Source organism: Sceloporus undulatus, chromosome 4, assembly GCF_019175285.1.
Source record: "Sceloporus undulatus isolate JIND9_A2432 ecotype Alabama chromosome 4, SceUnd_v1.1, whole genome shotgun sequence".
Lineage (NCBI taxonomy): Eukaryota > Metazoa > Chordata > Lepidosauria > Squamata > Phrynosomatidae > Sceloporus > Sceloporus undulatus.
In genome coordinates this window covers 206,448,231-206,462,465 of record NC_056525.1, presented here as the reverse complement: position 1 = coordinate 206,462,465, position 14,235 = coordinate 206,448,231, and the positions used below count along the sequence as shown (strand labels likewise).

General features: G+C 41.4%; 1 protein-coding gene across 4 annotated transcripts in view; it reads left to right on the top strand.

The window, feature by feature from the left end:
* The first annotated feature begins 464 nt into the window (after positions 1 to 464).
* Positions 465 to 14,235, top strand: part of SLCO5A1 (solute carrier organic anion transporter family member 5A1) — a 72,042-nt gene continuing 58,271 nt past the window's right edge. The window contains exons 1-2 of one of the 4 annotated variants that reach the window (XM_042464566.1): positions 465 to 597; positions 5,313 to 6,775. In XM_042464566.1, coding sequence (XP_042320500.1) covers positions 5,797 to 6,775 — 979 coding nt within the window. In that variant the 5' untranslated portion in view covers positions 465 to 597; positions 5,313 to 5,796. Of the gene's footprint in view, positions 663 to 702; positions 917 to 5,312; positions 6,776 to 14,235 lie in introns of those variants that run through there. The other 3 variants (XR_006103629.1, XM_042464564.1, XM_042464565.1) reach the window with 3 other exon arrangements.

Genomic DNA, 14,235 nt, shown 5'->3' with positions numbered 1-14,235 from the left:
TGTATATATATGTGTGTGTGTGCACATGTGCATGTGTATATATGTTTGTGCATGTGTGTATGTTTATATATATGTGTGTGTATGTGTTTGTGTGTACATATATGTGTATTTGTGTGTCTATGTGTGTGTACATGTATGGACATATGTATGTGTGTTTGTGTATGCATATATATGTGTGTTTGTGTGGATGTGTATTAGAGCCTAATAGTAGTAGTAGTAGTAGTAGTAGTAATAATAATAATAATAATAATAATATACAGAGAGAGAGGTATATTTTAACCCCTGTGGAGCCATCCCAAGGAGCAGCCAGGTCTGGCCAAAAGAAAGCTCTATCAGTAGAGGACGCTTCCTCCTGCCTGCCGGCCGAGCGCCCCCTGGTGGCGAGGGAGGGCGTTGCTGCTGTTGTTGCTGCTGCTCCTTCCTGCTCTCGTCTCCAGGGGAGCCATTGGGCGTCCCTGGCTGCGGAAAGGCAGGAGCAGGTGGAACGGAGTGGCTGCCGCTGGGAGAGGCTTCTGCTGCTCCTGACAAAGGAACTCCGCGGAGGGGAGGGAGCGAGTGCGCCTGCGCCATCGTCCCCAGTGTTGAGAGTCAGGCCGGGTGAGAGAGAGAGAGTTCAAGGGAGACTCCGAGTTCCTCCTCCTCCTCCTGGCAGCGCTCTCTCAGTGAGTAACTGCGCCTCTCCGGAGGGCGCCTTCTGTTGTTATTGCCACTAGGGCTATTCCTTTGTGTGCCTTTTTCAAGTCCTCTCTGGCTTACGGCGAGCCTAAGGCAGGCTTACCCAGAGCTGGGCTGAGAGAGTGGCACCTCTCCTGGCCCAGACTGGGTTTCCATGGCCCCCGAGAAGAAGGGATTCGAACCCAGGACTTCCAGAATCATCCTCCAACGCTCAAACCAACACACCAGGCTGGATCTCATTGTTATTACTATTATTATTATTATTATTATTATTAAGCTCTAATGTTATTAGGCTCTTGACTATTATTATTAGGTTCTTCTTTTTAGCCTCTCATTATTAGCCTCTCATTATTATTATTGTTGTTAGGCTCTCATTATTATTAGGTTCTCATTATTATTATTATTTGGCTCTCATCATTATTAGTAGGCTCATTAGTATTATTAGGCTTATTAATATAAGGCTCTTACTATTATTGTTAGGCTCTAATTATTATTACCGTAAAGATCTCATTATTATTATGATTATTAATGGGTTCTTATTACTGGGTTCTAATTATTATTGTTATTAGGTTCTCACTATTATTATCATTATCATCACCACCACCACCATCATATCCATCATTATTACCATCATTTCACCCTCCCTTCCCTTCCCCTTCTCCTCTTCCTCCTCCTCAGCCCTCTCTTTGTTTGGAGCCTCCTTTTTTTAATTTCCAGACCAAATCAATTCAATTAATATCTACTTAAATCACTCATTTAATCAAACTATTGCCAACTAATTCCCCCTTATGAAGAAACCTGGCCAACAACAACAACAACAGCAGCAGCAACAACAAAGCATCCCTTTCCAACCCAGTCGACTGCTATGCATTTTAACCCGTTACTTTAACTGTCCTGGCTCAAGGCTATGGGATTCTGGGAGTCAAGGCAGTTAAAGCAGTGCCAAACCGGGTTACAGTATTTCTCCAGTGTGGATGCAGCCTTTGTTTCCAGTTCAGTTTCTTCCCAGAAAACAAATCAGGTTTCGAAAGGTTCAGTTTTTCTATAATGTTATATATAATGTTAATTGTAACAAAAGGGATTTTATATGCCTAGTTTTTCATATCTATATCTATATATCTTTATAGCTATATTCCAACAATGTTAGTTTTTTTGCATGTCAAGAGAGTGCTGCTCCTAAAAGAGGGTCTCCTCCTGCCCCAACAAACAAACAACAACAACACACTGCAGAAATAATCCAGTTTGAGATCGGTTTAAATGTCATGGCTGGCTCAATGCTAGGGAATCCTGGGTATTGTAGTTTCCTGAGACATTGAGCCTTCTCTGTCTGAAAGAGCTCTGGTGCCACAATAAACTACAATTCCCAGGATTCCCTAGCACTACACCAGGGCAGTTAAAGAGGCGTCAAACTGGATTATTCCTGCAGGGTCATATGGACCCCAAAAGAACCCACACAATCTTTGGGGTCCAAAACACACTGCAGAAATAATCCAGTTTGAGACTGCTTGAACTGCCCTGGCCTAATGCTAGCGAATCCTGGGAATTGTAGTTTGTTGTAGCATCAGAGCTCTTTCTCACAGAGAAGGCTAAATGTCTCACCAAACTACAGATCTGAAACAGACTGTAGAAATAATCCAGTCTGAAACCGCTTTAAATGCCCTGGCTCATTGTCAGAGAGAGCTCTGGTGGCACAACAAATTACATTTCCCAGAATGCCCTAGCACTGAGGATCGTACAAAATGGGCCCTTGGGGTGTGTGTTGTGTTGTTGTCGTTGTTGTTAGTGTGAGGGAGGCGAATGGTACCTTAAGGTGAACCGTTAACTGCCAATAATAAACTTTCCCTCAGGCAGTTCTGGCTTGGGCCAGAATGGATTAGGCTCAAGTTGCAGCGAATGAAAAGAGGTTTACATGCAAGCAATGGAGTCAGGGTTGGCCAGATGTCTTCCTCACCTGAGGACCAGCCCTCCCCCCCAAAATGGAGGGTGTTTTCCAGAAAAAATGGAGGGCCTGGCCAAATTAAAAAAGCTCCAAACACTTCTAGAACTATCAACCCATGCTTCTTAGTCCTGCTCAGAGTGGAGGACATTTTGGAATTCTTCCTGGGCAGATGGAGGTTGAAATGGAGGACAAGTCCTGGAAAAAGGAGGACCCTGGCTGTGGTCGCCCAACCCTTGCTGCAAAGCAGGACCAGGCACTGCAAAATGTAGGATATTCCAGAAAAATAGAGGGCATGACCAAATAACAGCTAGAAAACCCTAGTAGAAATATAGTTATGCTTCTCAGTTCTGCTCAAAAATGGAGGACATTTTGGAATTCCTCCTGGACAGATGAATGGAAGACAGGTCCTGGAAAAGGAGGACCTCTGGTTGCCCTGTCCTCGCTGCAAAGCAGGACCAGGCACTGCAAAATGTAGGATATTCCATAAAAATAGAGGGCATGACCAAATAACAGCTAGAAACCCTTGTAGAAATGTAAGGTCGTGCTTCTCAGTCCTGCTCAAAAATGGAGGACATTTTGGAATTTCTCCTGGACAAAAGTTTGAAATGGAGGACAGGTCCTGGAAAAGGAACTGCCAAGTTAAACCCATTCCTGCCTGGTCCCTATCTGTGTGGCTGCGTCCGCACACCAGACATAATCCAGTTTGATACCAGCTTAACTGCCATGGCTCACTACTATGGGATTCTTATTGTCTGTTTTTAACAATTTCTGTACACCACTTTGATAGTTGGAAAAGCGGTTAATAAATGAACAATTTAATTTTTAATTTTTTTAATTCTGGGGTTTGTAGTCTTGTGAGACATTTATCCTTCTGGTCTCCCTGTCCTCACTGCAAAGGAGGGCAAGGCTCCATAAAATGGAGGTCATTTTCAAGAAGAATGGAGGACATGATCAAATGGAAATCTCAAAACACTCCTAGAAATATAAATTCATGCTCCTTAGTCATGCACAAAATGGAGGACATTGTGGAATTCCACCTGGATAGAAAGTTGAAATGGAGGACAGGTCCTGGAAAAGGAGAACATCTGATCGCCCTGAATGGAGTGATTTATAATAAGGGTCTTTTATGTATGGCGTTGTGTATGTGTGTGGTAGTTGTTATGCACAGCAGTGGCAGCTGTCAGGTTAAACCCATTGCCGATGCCTGCCTAGTCTATCCGTGTGTGGCTGCGTCCACACTGCAGAAATAATCCAGTTTGACACTGCTTTAACTGGCCTGGCTCAGTGCTATGGGATTCTGGGGTTTGTAGTTTTGCAAGACATTTAATCTTCTCTGTCAGAGAGCCTTGGTGCTACATCAAACTTCGTTATTGTTGTGTGCCTTCAAGTTATTTTCAATTTGTGGCGACCTTAAGGCAAACCTTTCATGGAGTTTTCTAATCAAGACTTGTCCAGAGGAGGTTTGCCATTGCCTTCCCCTGAGGCTGAGAGCATGTGATTTGCCCAAGATCACCCAGTGGGTTTCATGGCTGACCTGGGAAATGAACACTGGCCTCCAGAGTTGTAGTCCAACATTCAAACCACTATACTACGCTGGCTATCAAACTACAAATCCCCAATTGCCATAGCCTTGAGCCATGGGAGTTAAAGTGGCGTCAAACTGGATTATTTCTGCAGTGTGGACCCAACATCTCTCCTTCTCCCTCTGTGTGTGTATGTGCGTGAATGCCTTGTACTTTCTACAAGGCTCAGACAGACGTGTACTGAGTCAAGTGTCCAGCTAGTTATTCTAGTAGTATATAAGGCACGTGGGCTGACATTTTCTTCTGTTCAAATGCCCAGATACCTTGGGCTGTGCTAGTGGGGGATGACTCTGAAAGTGCCTGTGTTATTACCCAGAGCATGAAGATGCCTGCACAAAACTGCTTTTTGCTTGTTGATACAGTTTGTACCACAACTGCATCCAAGTAATGCTCTCGCTGCCTTACGTGGTTCTTACTGTGTTGGCACATGTCCCTGAGATGTGTGTTGCTTTCTTTGTTTTCTGTGCCCATCTGTGGGAGAGCCTCCCATAACTCTAGCGTTTGTTATCAGGAGCACAGGGAAGCAAACTATGCAAGGGATAGTCTGCATTGCCTTGGTATTTGCAGTTGAGCATATATTCCAATCTGTTTATTTTTAGCTTTGAAAAGAAAAGAGTGTGTTGATTTATGCCGTTGCATTGAGGCTGTGATGTCTACATCAAGGCACTGGTGTGTTTTAGGCACCCATATGTATATTTTCTCTCTTTTATGAAGATCTGTCTTCACAAAGAGTACTTTACAGGAATAGTGTGGGGGAAAATATGTGCCTGAAATGAACTGAATTTTGCCTTCAGAGATCCCACTGCTTTTTGTGGTAGAAATTCAAGCAGCATAGATCCTCTAATTGTTTCCTGGAGCATCCCCTTTGACAGGCGATTAAAATTGTTTCTGACTTAGATCCAGTACAGGCAAGTGGAGGGGCTTTTTTTAGTGAAAGGCAATGGCAATCCAAGCGTCGTTCAAGGGAGGGAACCCAAATAATAGATAGAGACTGCTATGTCCTTTTCTAGCTCCAGGGAACAGCAGCTGGGAACTACTGCTGGGAGAAACCGGACAAAAGCGGCATGCTGACCTTCTTTGCTTCATCTCCCTCCCTCCCTCCTTCTGCTTTACAGATTGGTAGCTTTGCCATCCGGAGGTTTTAAACCTGAGAAAGGGAGAGAGAGGACGCCTCCAGATCTACGTCCCAGAGTCCAGTGATGCAGGCAGTCAAGGACACTCTTCTCCCAGAGTGTCTGGGCTTCGGTAGGAACTCTGGCACTCCTTCAAGACTAAACGTGGCCAATTAATCCACGTGGGAATGTGTCCGCAGAGGGGGAGCAGCCCAGTCCAATCTGTTTATAGCTCAGCTGCTGGCGGAGGAGAGCAGTGCTAAGAAGGATGGAGCCACAAAAGAATCTGCTGGACATGTGCTCGGAGCCACTGATGTGACAGCTTTGGACTCTAGGCGCCCTTATTCTAGAGTGACCGGAGCTAGTTTTGAATGTCAGAGGGAATGCTTGCATGGCTCTTCAGATGAAAAGGCAAGGCTGGTTTTCCAGAAGACCATGCCTCTGATTGGAAATTGGTAACTTGTTCCTAATCAGGCTTGCTATCAGCATGCTTTTGTCAGGAATAACAAAGCAACAGAAGCACCAGCGTCCACAGTCTCTTGGTGGACAGCAGCCGGAAAAGCATGATGAGAATTTTAGGTCCAAGAGCTTGCCGGTTCTTAATGGGTGTGTTCCACGTATTAATACCACGCAAAGTGCTCTCCTTGCCACCAAAAGGAGCTTTTTACAGAGTTTCCAGGGGGGCTCTGAACAGAGATGTGGCCTTGACCCTGACACATCAGCACATCAGAGCAATGTTGCTGCTGCCGCCGCCGCCACAACTTCTTCCAGGACAATATTGTCTTTTACAGCTTCTAGCTTCTCACGAATTGGGAGTTTCACTGAAAGAACTGACTACAATAACTCTGCTGGCATGAGTAAAGGGATTTCACCAGCTTCCACGCTGTTAACGATCCCAGGTAGAAAATTCTTCAGTGTAGTATTGACAGACTCTCGGTTCTTTTTGGTGTGCATGTGCTTTCTGACATTCATACAGTCCCTCATGGTGTCTGGTTATCTCAGCAGTGTTATCACCACCATAGAGCGGAGGTACAGTCTGAAAAGCTCAGAATCTGGGCTGCTGGTCAGCTGTTTTGATATTGGCAGTCTGATGGTAGTGGTATTCATCAGTTACTTTGGGGGGCGAGGGCGAAGGCCTCTATGGCTTGCTGTTGGTGGTTTTTTTATTGCTCTTGGGGCTGCCATGTTCTCTTTGCCTCATTTCATCTCTCCACCATATCAGATCCAGGAACTGAACTCTTCTGTGTCTAATGATGGTTTGTGCTTGACTAGCAATAACACAGCCAAAGACCATGTGGAATCGCCTACTTGTGTCAAAGATTCAGGTGGAAATGACCATTCACTCTATGTAGCTTTGTTTATTTGTGCACAAATTCTCATTGGCATGGGCTCCACACCCATTTATACTCTGGGACCAACCTACTTGGATGACAATGTCAAGAAAGAAAACTCATCACTCTACTTAGGTAAGACTTGCACACTAGCTAGATGTGCATAAAAACTGCTGTGTAAGCATTTTTAACTTCACCCCAAACATTATATTACGGTGCTGTAGTTATGTGAGTGTACAAAAACATTACATGTGCAATAAAGGTACTTGCATTTTTATTGTGTGTGCATACATAGCAGGCATCTTCTGTAGAAGTAAAGCTTGACAGTTGCCACTAAATGCTCCTTACTCTGTTTTCATACACATGAAACACTTTCATGTTCTTCTGGGAGGCATTTAAGTAGGTACTTAACTATTGTATGGAAGTCAGTTTGGTTTCAATGGATTTATACCTGTGGTTATAGGTGATGGTTTTAGCAATCTGATGCCTATCATACCTTCATAAAAAATCACCTGTGTGCACACAGTGACAAGAATGATTCTTGGAACTAAGGATAAAAGCAAATATGGTTGAAAATGGTGCTGTTGAAAGCTTTCCCCCATATATATACCAGCTGTCATCTCAAACTGGGATACCTCATTCCTACTAGTCCTGACAATTTTAAATGGTTTGGGATTATTCAAACCTTTCTTTTGACTAAACCTCTACCCTGAAATTAAGCCCAACTTGGTTTACTTGAACTGGCATTTGTTCTCCAACAAGCCTTTGACTATGCAGTGATAGTCTGTAAGTCCAAATGGAACCATAGGGAAAGATGAATAACTAAGCATTTACATCTGAAACTGCTATTTTTTGCTGAAATACAGATTATATCAGGAAAAATGGGAGAAAAACATGAAATTTATATTTCAACCTTAATACTTAAATCAGAGTGCTAAATCCAATTGTTAGTCCCAAATAGACTAGACTCACAGAATCAATTCACTTACCAAGTTCCCATTGATTTGATAAGTCTGTTGCAGTTGTTTACTTGAGTTGTACCCCACTTTTTCTCATATGAGCTCAATTGGGGTTAACTGTTTTACAAAAATTATCTACAGTTAAAATCACAAATTATGAATACCTGAAGTCTTAAGTCTAAATACCACAAATAACATATTAATTTGGACTCTCAATTGGATTTAGACTAAAGATCAGATACTTAGATTTTAATTTTTAAAAATTTCAGTGTGCTTCATATGTTTCCTTTTAAAATGTGAGAGTTTGATTATTGTTCTTTTAATTTATTTCAGATAAACATATTTATTTAAATATGTTTATTGTATGCATTCCAGTACTGATGTGCAAGTATTTATTAGTGCACTCTTTTTTACTGGTAATAACTGATATTAGTACAGGCTGATGCTTTCAAGTGGATTTAGTTCAGCATGTGACCATAAACTCATTTCAAACAGTGGTGCCCATTTCATATTTTTAGTGTTACAGTTAGGACACCCGGACCTTTCTTGACTCGGAAACTAGTTCAGTGATATGTTGTCCAAAATCACTAACCTTTGATGCTATTGGTAAAAGTACTGCACTTTTATGTAGTAGTATATGATATATGTATGATGGGGAACCCCCTTTATACAGAAATTTCTGTTTGCATTCAAGCAAGTGCCAGCAGAAGTCCCTTGCTGTGTGTGGCAAGGATGGAATCAGTGTGTCTTTGTGACAACACTGGAGCCAATTTAGTCACAATTCCTGAGCAGAATTCTGGTCTTTAGAAGATCCTTTCTTTCTTGAGAGTTTTTGTCTTTAAGGGGGGAAATAGCTTGACGGATTTGCTGTCACAGTGCAGAATTAACGCTATTTTACGCCACTTTAACTGCCATGGCTCGATCCTATGGAATCCTAAGTTTTGTAGTTTGTTGTGGCACCAGAGCTCTCTGATAGTGAAGGCAAAATATCTCACAAAAGTACAAATCCCAGAATTCCATAGCTTTGAGGAGGGCAGCCAAACTGCATTAATTCTGCTGTGCAAATGCAGCCTCAGTGGTATGGAAGATGGTCCATCACAAAATTTGAAATACACATTTTGATGAATTTTAGAAAGGCAAGGCCTGAGACTGTTATTCCACCAAGTGTGCCAAAAACTGTGGCAAGTTTGTTTATTTAAGAAATTTTTCTACTACACTTTAATAAGAATATTTCAGAATGGTTCGTGATGGTAGGATAACAACACAATAAACATTCAGAAAATAATTCTAAATTGACTGAAAGTAAATTAGTGCTAAAACAGCTCCATCAGAAGTGAAAAAATTATTAATCACTTGGGTGTATACTAACTGTTGTATACATCCAAGTGTATCCTAAAATGGGTACCAGGAAAGTCTCCTTGGAGAGAGAGCATTCAGTAAAAAGGGCATCACTACACAAAATTTCTTTTTTCACAATCCCAATTGCAATACCTCACATTAAGTGACTGGGGTACCTGAAGCAGATTCCTGTATAGGCATCTCCTGCTTATTGTACAGGTCAGGTACCAGAGCACTGTCAAAAATTGGAAATAGTTGAAAAGTGGAAGCTAATTCAGTTGACTGAACACAAGATGGAGCCAAGAGAGAGAAAAAGGCACAGAGTTGACTGAGAGAAAAAAGCAGTGCTTGGTCACAAAACCACCATGAAAACACTGTCCAAAGGCCTGATCACACATTGAATATATGGAACTGGTTAGTAGTTTAGAACATTCACAAGAGCGAGTCATCAAAAAGTTACATCCTTAAAAGCAGGGGATACCTGCATGTGGGCAGTTTGATGAGAGAAAATATACTTCCTTAGGTGCTTGGATTGTATATTGTGTAGAGCAGGGGTTTGCAAGTTTGATGGGTCCAAGGGCCAATTTCCCATCTCCCCAAGATTCACTATGGTTTGTACTTGCCTCATTCAACCCCAAATCTGGAAGTAGCCATTTGAGCTTCTTGAAGCTAAACTTGAAGTAAATCTACACTGTAGAACTGATGTAGTTTGATGCCACTGCAAATGCTGTTGCCCCATCCTGTAGAATCACGGGATTTGTAGTTTTACAATGTCTTTCACCGTTTCTGCCAAAGAGTGCTAGTGTCTCACAAAACTATAGATTCCAGGATTCTGTAAATTGGAGCCATGGCAGTTAAAGTGGTTCAAACTGCATTATTTCTACAGTGTAGATGCACCCCTGTTCATAAATTGAGTAGACCTGCTTGACAAACTTGTCAGTAAATCTTTTCTTGAATATGTGTTTGGTCTTACTAGCTAGGGCAGCAAGCTGTGTTCTCAGTTGCAAATAAGGCTGATAATATGAGAGCTTTCTGAGACCAGATCAGTTAAGAATACATGAGCCTATGTGTGGAGCATTAGAAATAGGTTAGTGCCTCTATCTGTATTGACATTTTTGTGGTTATAGACCTCATCAAGAACACTGGTCGCATGAGAGGTTGACAATATCTAGTATATACCTAGACCTATCAAATAAAATTTGTGGCACAGGCAGAACCTTAGATTCCTTGGGATTCTGCTTAACTTGGTTGTAAAAAGAAAAAAAAACACACTCCATTCTTCTATAAGCAGCTTTAGTTTCTCCTTAAACTTGCTGGTCTGCAGGATTAGCTCTACTGTGAAGCAGTCAGCTAGACAACAGGGATGGATGCTGCAGGAGGCAGCAATTGTTGCTTCCTAGCTATGCTTCCCTCTCCTAGATGATATTCAGTGTGTTTCATGTGGCCCCATCCAAGCTTCAGATTTGTCCTAAAATGGGGTAGAGGATGCTGACTTGCCACCAACATTAAAGTAAACAGTCACCTTCTGGTGAAATTAACAGGGTGCCATCTTGCCTTTTATCTCAGGTAGCAAAATATCTCACAGCCAGCACTGCATCCTGATGTTGCTATAATCTTTTCATTCAAGTGCAATAATCTCTTCATTCATTCTAAAACTGTCACCTGGATTTTCAGGTGTGGGAAATGAAGGAATCTCAGCTTTGTTCCTTTTTCAAAAGTTCCTACTTCATCCTTATTTCTCCAGAGTTAGGGTCCTCCTCCAGCCAGTTGGCAAAAAGCAAGGCTGGTTTTCTCAAGGCAAGGTCTGCCAAAGGCTTAGTTAAACAGAGACATATACAACCAATCGTACAGATACATGTTTTCATAGGGCAAGCAAACATGATTGTATTGAGGCGAATTTCACACACTCATTTGTTTGTGAAAATGAATGGGCAGAGTGCTACCTATGGGTTGCATGTGGCCTTTAAGACCCACCTTTTCACTTCCTGAAGCCTCTTGGTAACTTGAAAATCCCCCAATCTTTAACAATATTTTAAATTTGTTTTCTTGGCTGAGTTTAGGAGAATGTTTACCCAAAAGACAGCCAAATCAATAAAACTCAACATCAAATGAAGAAGTTTACTTCTGCCACTCCAACCTATCCTGAAAATCACCCAAAATGGCATCTGGAATTGACATGCTGCCACTTTTGATGCACCAAAACATGATGGTGTGGCTTGTCAGAGGGGCACAGGGGTGAAAACTGGCACTTATGTTCTCTGCAGTCACCCAGCCCATTTTAAGGTCAGAATAATTTCTTGGAGCATGGTTTTGGTTTGCACAAGGTGGCTCAGTGTTGCAACCTTAGAAAGAATGTGTGGAATGCACTTGACTTACCCTGCATCACAATGTGTAGAAAAGCTTTATAATATTTGGCCTAGAGAAATGAAAAATAGTTTCTAAATAAAGCAAAAATGATGTTAATATAACCTGTAGAATATGAAGAACTTTCATGTAGCCTCTCCAAATAGTGGGGGTGGGCAACAGTAGAAATCAATCAGCTCCTACCATGACTGCTCCCCCAAATCAATCCCCAAATATCAAAACTGCTGTCTAAGGGACACAAGGCCTTCCTGGGTGATTTTAGACCCAAGAAAGGCCCTTTTTAATAACAGGAAGTGATTGAAAGTAACTTCCTGTTTCAAAAAGACCTTACCTAAGTTGTCTCAGGACCCCCCTAAAACATGGTGGAAAAGCCCCCACTCCAGAGGGCATTGGGGGCAATTTTAATTTTTTTGTTGTTTTTGTTTTACAAAATTTAGTTTTGACCTCTGGAGTGGCCAAAGGTAGTGGAAATGATCTCCACACACCCCAAACATCATTTAGGGACAAATTTGTTTTCTGTCTTTACTCTTTAATGCTTTGCAAGTTCACAGTTAAGTGCTTGGATTTGTAATCTCTGGCCCCATCCATTTTTGAAAGATGCCTCTATTTGGCAGATTGATTTCAGCAGGCTTGAAGGTTGAAAGCTGCTCAGGCAGTTGGAACGTGAGAATAAGCCCTGCTCTAAATGGATTAAGTCAAGTGAGCAGAGGGCAGGTGAGGCAGCGAAGGGCACATCATTAAAGATACTGTATCTGTCATGTGGTTCTGCTGTTTAGTGACAAAGATGTGGCTTTTACTTGTCTGAAATCATGGAATTTTTGGTCTTACTGGGGACCCCAGCCTGTCCAGTATGCATGCATGAGGGTAAGGCTGTGCGACTAAAACAGCCCAATTTAAGATGCAGCTCAGAAATACTTGGAAGAAAAATTCCATGGATATGCAAAACTGTGAAGGGTATCAGTTAGCCAGAAAGGAAGAGATCCCCCCCAAACCATGCAAGCAGGCAAGCAAGCAAAAACTCAGACATACAGAATACAAGTTTTATCAAAAGGAGTAAGAATTTTTGGAATATAATCTTGCTGAATAGAATTCAGCTTTAAGATCTATCCATATTTACCAATACTCTGTAAAGTTGCAGAGATGGCCAATCCTGATTTTACAAACTCACCTTATGTAGATGTGAGAGCTATTTTATTTATTTTCCAAGTTAATCCAGCTCAGAGGTTGAGTGGCAACATCCTATCCTCTTATGTGCAGGCATGCAAACTCAGGCCGGACAGCTGGTTTGACATTGCTGGCTGGGTGTCCTGCTCTTAGAAAATACATTTGATGCTTATACATACGTAATCTCTTGGCTGCCTGCACCCTCATCCATCTGTCAAGATGGCAGTGTGCCAGGTTACAAGGTAGTGTCATTTCTCTTTAGATAGTGGTGTGAAACAATTATATGTGTAGCAGAATAATTCTTTGCAATATGGGGGATTTCTGTCATTCTCTCTTCCTTCCTACCCTCTCTCCTTGCAGATGGTAGTGCACCATGAATGAAGCAAGGCTTTTCTTCCTTGGTACATTATTGATATTTAAATGTGCCCAAATAAAGGGGTGTCTTTGACTTGGTTTGTAGATAAGATAGTGGACATGATGGACGTGTAACTTCTGCATCTCTGGTAATAAAGTAATGTCTGACGTTTGGATACGTGTGAGAGAGCTGACAATAAATAAGAGATAGGTTTGAGAATCACAGTTCTTAATTTGGATTGATAATTAAAGGTAGGAGCTGGCAAACAAAGACATAAGAGCAGAGCCTTGTCTAAAAAAATGACTATGCTGAAAAACAACCTGGTTGACAATAAACAAATTGCAAATATAAGAGGCATTAGGACAGCTTGAAATCTCATGTATCTGTACGGGCTTCAGGCCTCTGAGATAAAAATGGTTTTGACTACATTTTTACAAGATAAGGGACATCCAAACATCACTGTTAATTATTCCAAAATGGTGTAAATCTTTTCTTGTATCAAATCACTGGTATTTCTGAGTTCTTTAGTTTCTGTGGTTGAAGTGCATTTTTGGGTTAATGGGTTTAATTAATGTTCTTAGCTGTGAAATTGTTCAGTAATCTCCAAAAGGACAATTATAATGTCTGCAATGATTTATAGAATATGATGGTTGGTTTAGATCAGTGGTTCCCAACCTTCCTAATGCCGCGACCCTTTAATACAGTTCCTCATGTTGTGGTGACCCAAACCCATGAAATTATTTTCGTTCCTACTTCATAACTGTAATTAAATAGGTGTTTTCCAGTGGTCTTAGGCGACCCCCTTGAAAGGATCATTCGAACCCCAAAGGGGTCCCGACCCACAGGTTGGGAACCACTGGTTTAGATCAACATGATAACTGTTTGTTAGTGGAAGAATTGACTATATCTCTTTGGGAAATATATCAACCAAGGAGAATATAGATAACACGATTTTGAACAGTTACTGTAAATGTGTGTTCTTGGATTTTTTTTCAGCCATTATGCAATAATAATAATGTCCGATATTTCAGTATCTAAAATAACTTCTTAACCTCCCCTTCACCTTAGTAATGATGTCAATGGAGTAGTAATTAGATAAATGCTAAACCAAAACTCTTTCCATAGCTAAACACACAAAATCTTTACAGATTAGTGCTTGTATATTATTCCTTATTAAAACACAAAAATAGGAAAGTTAAAACCATGAAACAGATGGGATGGATGACATGTGAAAGGATGAAGGTGATTTTTTATGTTTTGCACTGTCTTTTCTGTCTTATAAAAGCTACTTGTGTGTCATGAAGGTCCATAGTTTAAGAAAATAGAATTAACTTGGAAAATGTTATGTGAACACCAACAATGGGGCCTTCTTCACCGCCATTTGGGACGTCCGGAGGACGTCCCATTTTAAAAAA